General features: G+C 39.2%; 1 protein-coding gene across 1 annotated transcript; it reads left to right on the top strand.

Moving 5' to 3' along the window:
- The first annotated feature begins 299 nt into the window (after nucleotides 1–299).
- On the top strand, nucleotides 300–9,575 carry LOC107592857 (ERBB receptor feedback inhibitor 1-like). Its single transcript, XM_016282430.1, has 4 exons — nucleotides 300–448; nucleotides 5,532–5,730; nucleotides 5,920–6,002; nucleotides 6,855–9,575. Exons 2-4 carry the CDS (start codon nucleotides 5,582–5,584, stop codon nucleotides 8,003–8,005), a joined length of 1,383 nt encoding a protein of 460 aa, XP_016137916.1. The 5' UTR covers nucleotides 300–448; nucleotides 5,532–5,581; the 3' UTR covers nucleotides 8,006–9,575.
- The last annotated feature ends 4,120 nt before the right edge of the window (nucleotides 9,576–13,695 follow it).

Below are 13,695 nucleotides of genomic sequence, written 5' to 3'. Positions count from 1 at the left end.
ATATATATATATATATATATATATATATATATATATATATATATATATATATATATATATATATATATATATTATTATTATTTATTTATTTATTTATTTATTTTTTTAACTGCATATGTATTTCAATATAAAACATGTAGAGCAAACAAATGCACAACACATAGAGGATAACAATATGCAGAGCCGCTCACAGATGACAGCAGCCTGCGCACTGTGTCTTTAAATCCCGCCTGAAAGGGGCGGGGCTTGCGCGTCCTCTGACTACAGTGAGCATTTAAAGCACCGCGCACAACAGAAGACCCGTTTGTGAACAAACCTCTCAAGTGCTTTAATGAACGTCCTCTAGCATCTATAGAGCTCAACTAAAGCTTTCCAACGGGCCGAACGGGATCATTACGGCATTATGAACATTTAACACCGGACACCTAGAATCTGTCAGGAGATTAAGGTGAATTTTACTGCGTTTGTCGCATTGTCTGTGTTTGTGGTCTTTCTGTGTGTGTGTCTCTCTCTCTCTCTGTGTGTGTGTGTCAGGAGGGAAGTGCAGGAATAGTGCTAAAACATAATAATTTTTTTATTTATATTTAATATTTATTTACTTTAGATTTTTGTTATGATGATGATGATGATGATCAGCTGACAAGACACGCATGATAGTGTCACAATATGTGACGTTAACACATGTTGCTTCATTTCGTGAAACATCAGTCTTTTTTTCTTACTTCAAGAACTGTATAAGGTGTGTTTCGTCAGGTGTGATCGAGTGTTAGTGACTCATCCCTTTGCGGAAGCGGACAGGTAGAGCGGGTATGGTTGCTAGGAAACCGCGGCGGAGGTGACAAGAGCGGGGTGTGAACGCGCGCGACTGTCTCTCCTTCATACCTTCTCACAGTGTCATATCATTGGTTTGTCAGGACGCAGATATTTGGTAATTTGAGGCCATGTACAATGACTCTACACTTTACTGCTGGACCTCTTTTCGAAATATTTTTTTTTACAATTGTTGTATAGCCTACACTTGTGAAGTGCCCTGTGTTTTGGGGTTTGTCTGTCAAGAACATTTCATTGCAAAGTTAAGAAATTATAGTTCTTATGCATGAAGAAAATAAAGCCTATTTTTAGAACTATTGCCATTATCTACATCACTTTGACAATTAAGCACATTTGTAATCCAATTCTAAAGACATAATGAAATTACACTATTGTCTTAATAGAGCTTATGGAGATTTTTTTTTGCATATTTAATGAAGTTTGCATCATTGACTCTAATACTGTGAAGCTGCTTTGAATCAGTCTTTATTGTATAAAGCGCTATAAAAAAGTGACAACTTGATCATGCATAAACGGTATATAAACTTTACAGTATATTTACTGTAATGCTATATCATTGCAGTTCTTGTATGTGGCCCTTATGCTGAATTCATGAATAAATGTGGTTATTCATCATAAACAAAATCTCAATTTTAATAGTGCTAAAATAAGCTTTGTTGTCTTGTGATTTTAGGAGTGAGTAGTGACATGTTCCTGACTTGCACAATGCAGCCAAATGTACGGATTTGGTTCTGAGATCTCCGATTTAAATGTAAAAAAGGTTAGAATGAATAAATGTTCATCTGATAGTGTTTTATAGAATGTTTCATGGGGTTTACGCCACACCGAGCACATTTGCTATGCTTTGTTTACTTAACGTCTTTGCAACACATTGGCATTGTCTTCCCGAAGGCATTGAGAAATGTCTGTGCCGGACACTAGGAAGTCTGCCCGTCTTGCACCTGTTGTGAGAGGAAGCGCTTGTCCCGTGGGGTTCTTTATCACAGATCAGGTTGCATTGTGTGCTCATAGTGACCGTATCCAAGGTCCAAAGCTTTCAGGATGCATGACTGCTTGCATTTGTGAACCGGATCAGGGATGGTAGAAAGAAATGCACGTCCCTGTTGAACCAACTGACCTGGTTTGAACACATACCCTTTTATGAAATGGCATTGCATTGCTTTCTTTGACTAGATTTGACTCTGCATCACAAACAATCTGCAAAATGTGTGATATTGATTCAATTGCAATATCCCATGAATGCACCTGTTGCATATCCCACTGAGTTCTGCAGAAATGCATTGAACCATGCTTATGCGTTGTGTCTGTTGCTTGCAAAAAAAGCCCTGCAATAAAATTTTCTATAAAATGCTAATTGCCGTTTAATAGGGTACATGACTTGTTTGTATCTCTGGAAGACTGTCGTAATGTTGGTGATTTGATAGCTTGTGAGCGTGATATGTGTTTGTAAGCTAAAACCAGGATGAACCTTGCCTCCAGGTCCATCACTCTTCACGTTCTCAGGGGTGTAAAGCTGGTTTCTCAAAGAGCGAAAAACGTTTTCTACTCTAGAAGCAACTGCTTTAGACCATCTCTAGTGTTACACCAAAGAGTAACACTAGATACAAGTTCCTTCAAACATAAGTTGTGTTCCCAAGGCATGAAATTTGAGACTCATTTGCATACACTGTTTGATATTACATGGCTTCCTCTGTGAGGAAAGCATTTGCACGAGACTCTCAGAAAGTCGTGCTTGCAGACAAAATTACACAGTATTTCATAGAATGCAGCAAAGTGATAAATTGTATGCTGTCAATGCATCCTACAAGACTGGATTGAGTCTTTTGCGGTTTGTACTGTTTTGTGTGTGTGACATCTAAGAGAGCATTCGGTTTGGCACTATCCTCGGGGCTTTGGGGGCATAAGTGTCGTTTAGTGCTGTCAAACTGAGCGCTTGTCATACCACAGGCTGTGAAGCTCAGCAGAATGTTGCTCAATGTTCTTTTCTGAAAGAGCTCTACTGGAGTCCCGTGCACATGGCTGACTGCATTGCAAAGCGAGGGGACTCGAGGGGGAGGTGCATTGGATGGTGTGCTGATAGCCCAGGGTTCACTGCTCCATAAACAACTAGACAATGTCCCAGTTCTTCCACAACAACCACAAAACCATTGCAATTATCTCAGTTATGTTTGAATGTTCATATGGTCATAATAGAGGTAATGATAAAATTTCACCGTTCAAACATTGCTCTTTCATAGCTTAAAGGTGGGGTAAGCGATTTCTGGTAGCCAATGTTAACATTTGAAATCACCAAAACAAACATGCCCCTACCCCAAAAGGGTCTCGCGCCTATTTTGATAGCTCCGCCCCACGCATACGCACGCAACCCAGGAAACGATTAGTTCTGTGAGTGAAACAAAGCAAAACCAATGTTACACCATGTCTACACCGGACGCGAGTGGCACGGCATAACAAAATACAATAGAACTCATTATAATCAGTGATGCTGTCTACACCATAGATATGCACAGGACGGCTAATGTCCGTCCTGTGCACAGAACGCTCTCTCCTCCACTTCATGAGTAGACACGCCCCTTACTGCTGATTGGCTATGTTAATAAATAACAACTTAGCTAATATTTTAACATCCGCACATAAAGAAATAGGGTGATAATTACTGTTAATAAATAACAATTTGGTCCCTCGATATTCTCTTTGCCACCGTGAATTTTCTCAGTCTCCTTAGCAAGTGTAAATACGGCCGGGAAGTAAGAAAACACACAGTCCATGTATTCTCAATACTTCAATTTATTAATAGAAATACAGTTCTTATATAGGCATATGTCGAGGGGAGTTTCATCCTCTTAACCAATGAAGATAGGGGGACATACCTATACAGGATGTTTTTCCCAAGAACATGTGTTTTGTATAAAATCGCCACATATACAGAAAAACATATCCATATAAGGAATAGACTCCCTGGCAACGGAGGCTGGACCCCCCTCACAAATCAGCACAAACTCCTTTACCTCGAATATGAGTAAGAGACATTCAAACACCATACAAGAGAGAGAGAGAACAGATAGAGGAGGGGTGATTCAGAGAAGGAGAGAGAAAGAGTGAGAAAGGAGGGGTGAGGCATTCTCAAAACAGAGAGTGTTTTCTAACAGGCTACAAGTTTGTTTTGCTACTCGGCCCGAATCAGTTTAAAGCATTTTTGAAAAATCGCTTACCCCACCTTTAATGGAGCTCTTGGTTGTATTTCTGTCTAGTATTGACTTTATCTTGGGCGTTTCTCTTAAAATTCCTTGAAGAAATTAAAATAGACACAAATAAGACCAAATACAAAATAACTTGTAAATAAGGCACAAATTATTGAAATATGTCTTTCTTAAAGGGATAGTTCACCCAAAAATGAAAATTCTGTCATTAATTACCCTTGTGTCGTTTTAAACCCGCAAGACCTCCGTTCATCTTCGGAACACAAATTAAGATATTTTTGATGGAATCTGAGCGCTGTCTGACCCTGCATAGACAGCAATACAACTGAAATGTGTGACGCAGCTAACACAGAACAGCATACGCTGTTTACATCCAGCGGATACTCTCCAAAATGGCACCAGGGTGACACAGAGGAGACGAATTGTTGAATAAAGTTGTTTTTATTTTTGCGCACAAAGTATTCTCATTGCTTCGTAAAATTACAGTTAAACCCCTGATGTCACATGGATTATTTTACAGATCTCCTTGCTACATCTCTGGACTTGGGAACATTTCAGTTGTATTGCTGTCTATGCAGGGTCAGACAGCTCTCAGATTCCATCAAAACTATCTTAATTTGTGTTCCGAAGATGAACGAAGGTCTTACGGGTTTAAAACGACATGAGGGTGAGTAATTAATGACAGAATTTTCATTTTTGGGTGAACTAACCCTTTAATACTTCAAAATTTCACATTGCCATTTCTTTGTCTTCCGGATGAGATGTTAAACCGAGGTCCTGACTCTCTGTGATCATTAAAAATCCCAGGATGTCTTTCGAAAAAGAGTAGGGGTGTAACCCCGGCATCCTGGCCAAATTCGCCCATTGGCCTCTGACCATCATGGCCTCCTAACCATCCCCATATCTGCTGATTGGCTTCATCACTCTGTCTCCTCTCCACCAATAAGCTGGTGTGTGGTGGGCGTTCTGGCGCAATATGGCTGCCGTCGCATCATCCAGGTGGATGCTGCACACTGGTGGTGGTTGAGGAGATTCCCCCTTCTATGTAAAGCTCTTTGAGTGCCCAGAAAAGCGCTATATAAATGTAAGGAATTATTATTATTTGTAATTGTGAAATTTACTTTTTTTTAAGTGTAGTTGATGTACAGTAAAGAGTTATATAATAAAAGTGAATCAGTTTTGATTGCAGATTTGAGTTTCAGAAGGTATCTCAACTTGCAAGATTCCTATGGCTTTTTACTCAGTCTCAATTTGCTTCGATAGAAATATCTCATTTGTTTTTTTTCCTATTGGTTTGTATTGTGAGTTCAGTGTAAGATCTGTTCTGAAATTCCAGATAAGACGTGTGAAAATACAAAGGTCCTTTTCTCAGTAAGAAAGAAAATTTGAGAAGCAGGAGGCTTCCGTATTTGTTCTTTATTTAGTCTTATTGCTACTTTTGAGAAACACTTGAGATATTACTGAGATTTATGTTCTTGTCTTCTCATGGCTGTGTTTCAGGTATAGGCCAGCAGCTGCCAGCTTGGCGGGAGGAGCATTTCCTGGCCTGAATGCGAACCGACTGCAGCTGGAGCATGTCCACTGCAGGCTTGACTGCCCAGGAGATCCGTTTACCCGTGCAAAGCCTATTCCTGCGGGACAGCCATTGGCATAGCATGGCCGGAGCTAAGCCCTCTTGGAAATACCATGATCTACACAAGTGAGTGCAACACTAAAAGCACAAGTGTGTTTTTCTCGTGTTGAACATGGATTAGTTTTACAAGTCCCTGGACATGCTCTGCATGACTGAGCAGAAAAACCGGAAATGGTCTGTGATGTTAACATGGTTCATATGATGTTAATGAACCTCGGATTTTGTCTGATTAGCTCTCCTGTTCTTAATCTACAGATTATACTTCACCATTGATTCTTCTATGGATTATAACATTCAGTCCCAGCAACAGGTGCTGCCATCATTCTCAGGAGCGGAAAGTAAGTAGCATTACAACATAAATTTCATCATTATGAAAAGTTCACTCAAATTTACTCACCCTCATTCCAAACTTGTATGGTGTGATTTAAAGCATCTTTCTTTACATTTAGTCACAATTCAGAGTGGCCATGGACAAAAGTACCAAACAGCAACAAAAAAAACCCCTTTAAAAATAGACTTTACAACATGCACTATTTTTTATTTAGCGGATGGGAAGGTTTTCAACTACACATTAAATTTCAGTCTGTTTCTCACATAAAGTTGTTGTATGTCTTCAGAAGGCTAATTTAGTGAAATATAGTATATGTGATACTTTTATATTGCATTTTTTCCCTCCTTTTTGGAGACTGAAAGAAGTGGTCATTATGAACGGTCTGTTTACGGAAAGAACTGCAGAATTATCTGCAAAAATAGCATATGGGTTTGCAGTGACTTGAATGAGTAAATAATGGTGTTTAACAGTTCCTTAAACTCATGTACTGAATGCTAGAGAAAGATAAGAAAACAATGTTGTCATTGGATGAATCAAAGTTGTAATAATGCATTGAAGTGTATGTGGCTCAAACAGTAGAACATGGTGGGTTCGATTTCTAGGGAATGCACAAACTAATAAAATCTGATGCTTTGGATAAAAGCGTCTGCCAAATGTAATGTAAATAGTGTTTAATACTGTTGGAGAAAGTCATAAGCTTAAAGGTGAAGTGCAATTTCTGTTCCACTTGCAGCGACCTCATTTACATTGATGGTAATCAGGTTTTTAGGTTTCATAATTTGTATAAAATAACTATTTATTCATTTAGATCTTAAAAACTGCTAAATACTCATTCTCTTCTACCTTCCTGTTCAAACAGAACAGCGGACTCCTCTTCAGTCACCAAACAGCCCAGGAGGCCAGCCCTTGCCCCCCAAAAAGCCCAGACCTTCCCAACTCACCTTGCACACGGACCCTTTCATGTCCAGCTCTGCCGAAGACGACCAAGTGGTTCCCTGCTTTCAACGTCTAACGGTATCTGACCGCATCAGTCCTCCCCAGACGCCCAGCCGAGTCACCAAACCCCTTCCCCCAATTCCCGGTTCAGCAGAGCTTTCCCCGGATCAGGCTATAGACAGTGAGGTAGAGTTCTTTAATGGAGATGACAATCGCTGCCTAGTTTCCGAATCTTGCTCAAAACACTCTTCTTTCCGCTATGGAATGCCCAGTCGAAGGAGTTTCAGGGGCTGTGGACAGATTAACTATGCATACTTTGAAGGTCCAACATCCCTGCAGAAGCCGCAGACGCAGCCGCAGCCGCAGCCGCAAAAGCCGAGGCAGGAGCGGGAAACCCAGCAGAGGGAACAGGAGCTCCGCGACCACCACCACCAACAGCAGCAGCAACAGCAGCAGCAAAACTGCCTCCGACAACAGGAACGTACACAAAGGAAGCTGCGGCGTTCCCATTCTGGCCCCGCTGGCTGCTTCAACAAACCCACCTCCTTCCGGCTGTCCAGTCACCACCGAAACGTGCAAGGCCTGGATAAACCGGAAGTTCCTCCCAGAGTTCCTATTCCCCCACGACCAATCAAGACTGGAGACTACCGCCGCTGGTCAGCCGAAGTATCATCGGGAGCCAACAGCGACGACGACCGACCTCCGAAAGTACCTCCTAGAGAACCTTTATCTGGCGGTAGTTCCCGCACCCCGAGCCCAAAGAGCCTTCCTGTGTACCTCAATGGGATCATGCCCCCAACGCAGAGCTTTGCCCCGGACCCTAAATATGTCAGTCGTGGCCTCCAACGACAGAATAGTGAAGGTTCCCCGTGCATTCTGCCCGTCATGGAGAACGGCAGGAAAGCAAGCACCACGCACTACTTCCTTTTGCCGCAACGTCCGTCGTACCTGGACAAACATGAGAAGTATTTAACGGACAGCACAGCGAGTCGAGGCACGGATGCCTCGGATTCGAGTTCGGACTGGGACTGTCAAAGCAAAAGGAAAACGACGCACCCAATAGACTTGGTATGAAAAAACCGGGGCATGTTCGACCCCCAAGACTTTTCCCGCTGCTTTGTCGCAGCTTTGCTCTAGCGCTCCGAGCGCGTTACGTATGAATTGCAGTTACTGGGATCTCTCTTGTTTTGGAAACAGTTCTAACAGTTCTCTTAGAGCAAGCTCGGAAACTATTTTGATGTTTTTTTTATTTCATTGCTATGTGGAATGTAAGTGTTGAAATGATGGTGCAGTTGTTTGGTATTAGCTGGTCTGGTACCTCCATACTTCAGTGTTGTAAATTTTCGTAGTCTCATTTTATATCGCATTGAAGATTATTTTTATGTCTCGGAACATGTGGTTGAGCATGTTCGTCTGATCATAGGGACATAGGGTCAGTAAATGCTTCTTTACGTTTGTGTCGTCTACCATATATGAAGTATAAAATCGGCCCGACTTTTTCGCGGCCGGCATTTTAAGTGAAGGGTATTCCATCTTATTACATTGCATACTGCATGCAAGCACGCAATCTGACACATGCACACTATTTTGCTGTTCTTCTGTTGGACTATTGCTCTCGGCTTTTGTCAGGACACTCTTTTCTGTGCTTTTGTTCATGAGGCCTCTCTGTACAATTTCTAGTCTTGATTGTGTGTTACATAGGAACAGGCTAAGTATTGCTTTTCTGTTCTAAGTTGTGTGTGTGTGAGTGATTCGAGAGCTGAATGCGTTACATTTGCCCAGTTTTGGCACTGCTTTTAAGCTTTCATAAGCTGCTTAAAACGGCAGCTGAAATGTTGCCCTCTAAATGAACGGAGTATTTCCAATCCCTGGCTTCTTGCTGAGGTGTAGTGTGTTCTTTTGTTGCCCAAAAAGCAATACTTATAAAACCTGTGAATGAGTTTCTCTCCTCTTTTAAAGTGCTGTCTCCACGTGAAGCTGTGAGCCATTGTCTGTGATAGGTTTTTCTCAAGTACTACCTCCCATTATAGTTCTGCTTCTTCTTAAATACCCAACTGTGGATTACAAAGACTCAACAAATACAATTTCTTTGACATACACAGGTCCGTACGAGGAAACGGTTGACCCTGATCTAAATTTCTTTGTTTTGTCCATTCGAAACAGTCAGTCATTAACACTTCCTCAATGAAAACGCATCTTCGACCGATTTTTAAGAGCTACGTGGAGTTAAAGTCCATGTGTGGTGCATTTGGCTGAGCTCACACATACTGATCTTCCTGTTACTGTATGTGCATTCCTGTTAGACGTGATTACAGTGGGTGTGGGCACCAGAGACTTTGGCTGCTGGCAGCTGGTGAATGAGATGTTTTATTATTCTATACTGTTTCCAGAACCATCGTGATAACTCAGTAAATGTAGCAAGTGCCATGCAATTTAAAAAGGGGGAAAGTAAGACTAAAAACATGCTGTTTGGAAGCTCTAAGGTCAAGTGCAGCTTTCCACCTCACAAGATTTTGAACTCATTTGATGCCATGGTTTTTACCCTTTATTTGACCAGTTTGTGTATCAGGAAATGTTTACATTATACCTTGTTATTTTCCTTTAGCAGTCTTACCTACAAAAAATGAAATGAAGGCAAGTTCAAGAAGAAATAGACATCTCTGCTGTGTTGTGTTTGTGTGTGTGTGTGTGTGTGTGTGTGTGTGTGTGTGTGTGTGTGTGTGTGTATATATATATATATATGTATGTGTGTAAGCAAAGTGCACTGAGAAAACAGTATGTTGTGATGTGTAAAAGTATTTAACATCATCCTCTTACCCAAACTGAATAGTTTTTAGTCTATTGTATCCTGTAAAGTAATAAAAATAAATACTTATTTATGAATCAAGTTTGTCTTTTTCTGATATTCTGTTGTATTCATTCTCTGAAGTATGTCGTATCTCTGAGAAACGCAGAGATATAGCTGTTTTGCCTGTTTTATCACATCCACGCCCCTGTGCTCTGCCTCATTACTATTGGCCTGGCTCCAGACAGGAGGACGTTGAACTGTACTTTTGCACTTAAAAACCGATCTTAGATCAGTTCTGTGGTTGCCTTTATGCAGATGATGGGTTGGTTTGAAGGGATGCGTGTCTCGGAGCGGTTTTACAGCACACCATTCTAGCAAACCTGGGAATTACTCACATAGACCGGTATTTTCTGCCTTGCTGATCGGGGAAAATGCTGTTTCTCTGGTCTTTTTTTTTTTTTTTTTTTTTTGCGTAAAAGCCTTGGATGAAATAAGCAGCTGAAAGGAGTGAACATACAGTTCCCTGTATGTCCCAAACCATTCAATTTAATATACTAAATCATTTTTAAAAACTAAAATGAACCATAACTATGACCACCTAGAATGTCACATAGTCTGGTATTGCTTTAGCTTCTGGCTTTTTGAAATTTTAATTTTAATTACTTCTGAATTGTACTTTTTCATGTCAATGTGATGAACCTGTTAACTTTTCTACTCGACAAATTTGGCTCAGATTACAGGAAATGAAGTCATCCTGTTCACCTTCAGTTGCATTTACTATGTTTCGGTTTCATTTTTATATTGCAGTTATTATTTTTATTCGTTTTTTTTTATCTTAATATATAGCTCTATTTAATTTTTACTTTTACTAAATTTTGGTACTTTAGTCATTTTAATAAACTTGTTTCAGTTAGTTGCCAAGGCAATATCCCTAATTTTTAATCCCTAGAAGTGTTCATATAATATTTATATTTTATTTGATGCTATTTTAAGCAGTGTATCTGGACATAGTGTCAAGAGATGCTATCCAAGCATTTGAAAATTATATATTGAACTAATATCGAATTGAAAATAATAATTTCTTTTTATAACTTTATCTGTTGATATTTGTTGAACATGTCCTAAAAATAATAGTAATGACACAGAAAATCATTTAAAAGATATTTCAAGTTGATTCACCTCACCTGTGAAATGGAAATGACTTTGCAAACCAGTAATTCAACTCTTAAAAAAAAAAAAAAGATAAACTTCCTGATTAATCATAACCCGATCAAAAGCTGACAATAGGGAGGATCTATGGTTGAACCACATACATTAATGTCCAAAAAAAGCAAACAACTAGTTTAGATGGCCCTGACTTAGATCTATTATCTGTCAACCCAACGAAAACATTCACTTACTCACTCACACACGAACATACATAGCTACTTGGCTAAATGAGGACATACTTCTATTGTTTTATATAAAGCTAATTATAATTACTACAGACTAACCCAAACTCACACACTATACCGCCCCTCAAAAAATGTTTCCCCTTTCTTTTTATTCTTTGCCATATTTATAGCATTTTAATACTGGAAAAACTAAATCTGAAAGAATAAGTTTATGATTGATATGGGTAATTATCACACACACAAAAAATTTTAGGTTTAAATTTATTGCAAGAATGATTAACTTCCTAGTCAGTGCTGAGAAAAATGGTCCGATGTTAGTCGATTTATTTTAAATTTTTGTATACTCAGAAAATGATGCACGATGATTAGAATATTATTTTATCTGTCCAGAGCAGACAAGCATCTTATGCGATCATACAGGTGTGGCATATTTGCATACAGCTTCAATTTAATGACAAATAAATAAACTAGGGAGAGTTATCATAACAAACTATGTTTATTTAGACAATTTAGTTAGGTTTATGAGAACAGATTAATCAGTCTGTGCAATGCTTGTCAGCGCTAAAAATACTTTATACTTTTTTGCATTATGAAAGTGGTCAGGCAGTACCTCTACAAAGTGCTTAAATGTGGTATATTAGATACATGTTTCTTATTTTGAAATCCAACTAAGACTAAAGAGTTTGAGATGGACCAACCTACTATTTACAAGTAAAAGACACCTTTGATGATGTAAAGCATCAGCCAAACAGGGGAAGACAGCATGGTGTATAATTAAGTCTGTAGTGCCTCCCAGTGACCTTACACCAACATTGCATTTTATTTTTAATTTTTATACGATGAACATGGTGTTGTTGTGTAGCCAATTACTTGTAATGCACATATGCTTTATTAAAAATAAAAAAACCTTTGGAAACATAGGCTACTGTATATTCAGCACAGTTGTTTTCACTATAAATATGAATTTACAAAAATATATTAAATGTGCTTTCATTGAAACAAGCAATACCCTGCTATGATAACAAAACCCATAGATAATATACAGTGTCAACAAAAACAAACATTAAAAACATCAACATAACTGACTGTACTAGTTGGTTAATGTGGTAGCATTGTAAATAGATATATTAAAAATATAATGATTAATAAAAAAGATGATTATTATTAATAATTGTAATTTACCCTCTCATACCAAGAAAACAAATCTCTTTGCATTACTCCTCTTCTCTCTTATTTCCCAATAGTGTTGCTTATATTGTTCCTATATTGTAAGTTGTTTGTATAAAAGCGTTTGCTAAATGTCTAAATGTAATATAAACATCAGATTTTGCATTTATGTGGCGTCGAGCAGGAAGCCCTACCCACACCACACGGTTTTACATTTTAAAAGAGAATTTTACATGACAAACCATAAACCACAAACCATAAAAAGCATGCCCTCTAGTGAAGCATCACAGAAATCATAAAAATACAAGGTATGTGTGCAACAGGGTGAGTAAACAGTGGTTTGTGTTGGTGGCAGCACTCCTGAGCGCTTGTGTAATGCAGTGGACCATATTTTAACTACCCCCACATATTAAATTACAAATGTGTTAATTATTGATTTATGCATGAGCTGAAAGACCCAGATTTTGAATCTTCTGTGACTGAAAAGTTTTGATGCCCATAACCTCTGTCAAAGACTATAGAATACCCAAGACATGTCACTCGTATAGTTTTGAATGGGAAAAATGCAATGCTCAATATGGCTGCTCAATCGCAGGACGCCCCGCCTTCTGAATCAGAATCAGAATGAGCTTTATTGCCAGGTATGTTTTCACATATGAGGAATTTGTTTTCATGACAGAAGCTTCCGCAGTGCAACAGAATGACAGCGACAGAACAAAAACACAGATAATAAAAGAATAATAAAAAATAGAACAAGTAAATAAGGAATAACAATATAGAAATTGACAATTGTATATGCAGGTATATTACAATAGACAATTTTGTATGTACAGGTATATTATGTGCAAATTTGAGGTGTAGACTAAGTGTGTGTGTTAGATAAATAAGTGTATGAGTGAATAAATAGTGTGTGTTCCACAGTTATTGTCAAGTGTTCATGAGATGGATGGCCTGAGGGAAGAAACTGATCCAGCAAGGGTCCAGTAATGTCCTTTAGGTGGGCCAGCACCAGTTTTTCAAATGACATCATGACCACAGACGTTAGCGCCACAGGCCTGTAGTCATTTAGTACTGTAATTTTGTATTTCTTTGGTATGGGGATGATGGTGGAGCATTTGAAGCATGAAGGGACTTCGCACAGCTCCAGTGATCGGTTGAAGATCTGTGTGAAGATGGGAGCCATCTGGTCAGCACAGCACAGGCTGGTGTAACACAATCCGGGCCTGGTGCTTTTTTCCTTTTCTGCTTCCGGAAGACCTGGCGCACATCATCTTCACTGATTTGAGGTGCAGGTGTGGGGGAGATGGGGGTTGCAGGAGGTGTGAATGGTGTGAATGGTTGTGTGGAGAGTTGTTCAGGGCGGGTGTGTTTTTTTTTTTTTCAAACCTGCAGTAGACCTCATTTAGATCGTCTGC

This window comes from Sinocyclocheilus grahami, unplaced genomic scaffold (assembly GCF_001515645.1).
Source record: "Sinocyclocheilus grahami isolate Dianchi unplaced genomic scaffold, SAMN03320097.WGS_v1.1 scaffold160.1, whole genome shotgun sequence".
Classification (NCBI taxonomy): domain Eukaryota; kingdom Metazoa; phylum Chordata; class Actinopteri; order Cypriniformes; family Cyprinidae; genus Sinocyclocheilus; species Sinocyclocheilus grahami.
This window is presented reverse-complemented; position numbering and strand designations above follow the sequence as displayed.

Coding starts and splice junctions, on each gene's coding strand:
- LOC107592857 (XM_016282430.1), top strand. CDS start 5,582: ATGCGAACCGACTGCAGCTGGAGCATGTCCACTGCAGGCTTGACTGCC. Junction 5,731..5,919: donor AAATACCATGATCTACACAA/GTGAGTGCAACA, acceptor CTTAATCTACAG/ATTATACTTCACCATTGATT. Junction 6,003..6,854: donor ATCATTCTCAGGAGCGGAAA/GTAAGTAGCATT, acceptor CTGTTCAAACAG/AACAGCGGACTCCTCTTCAG.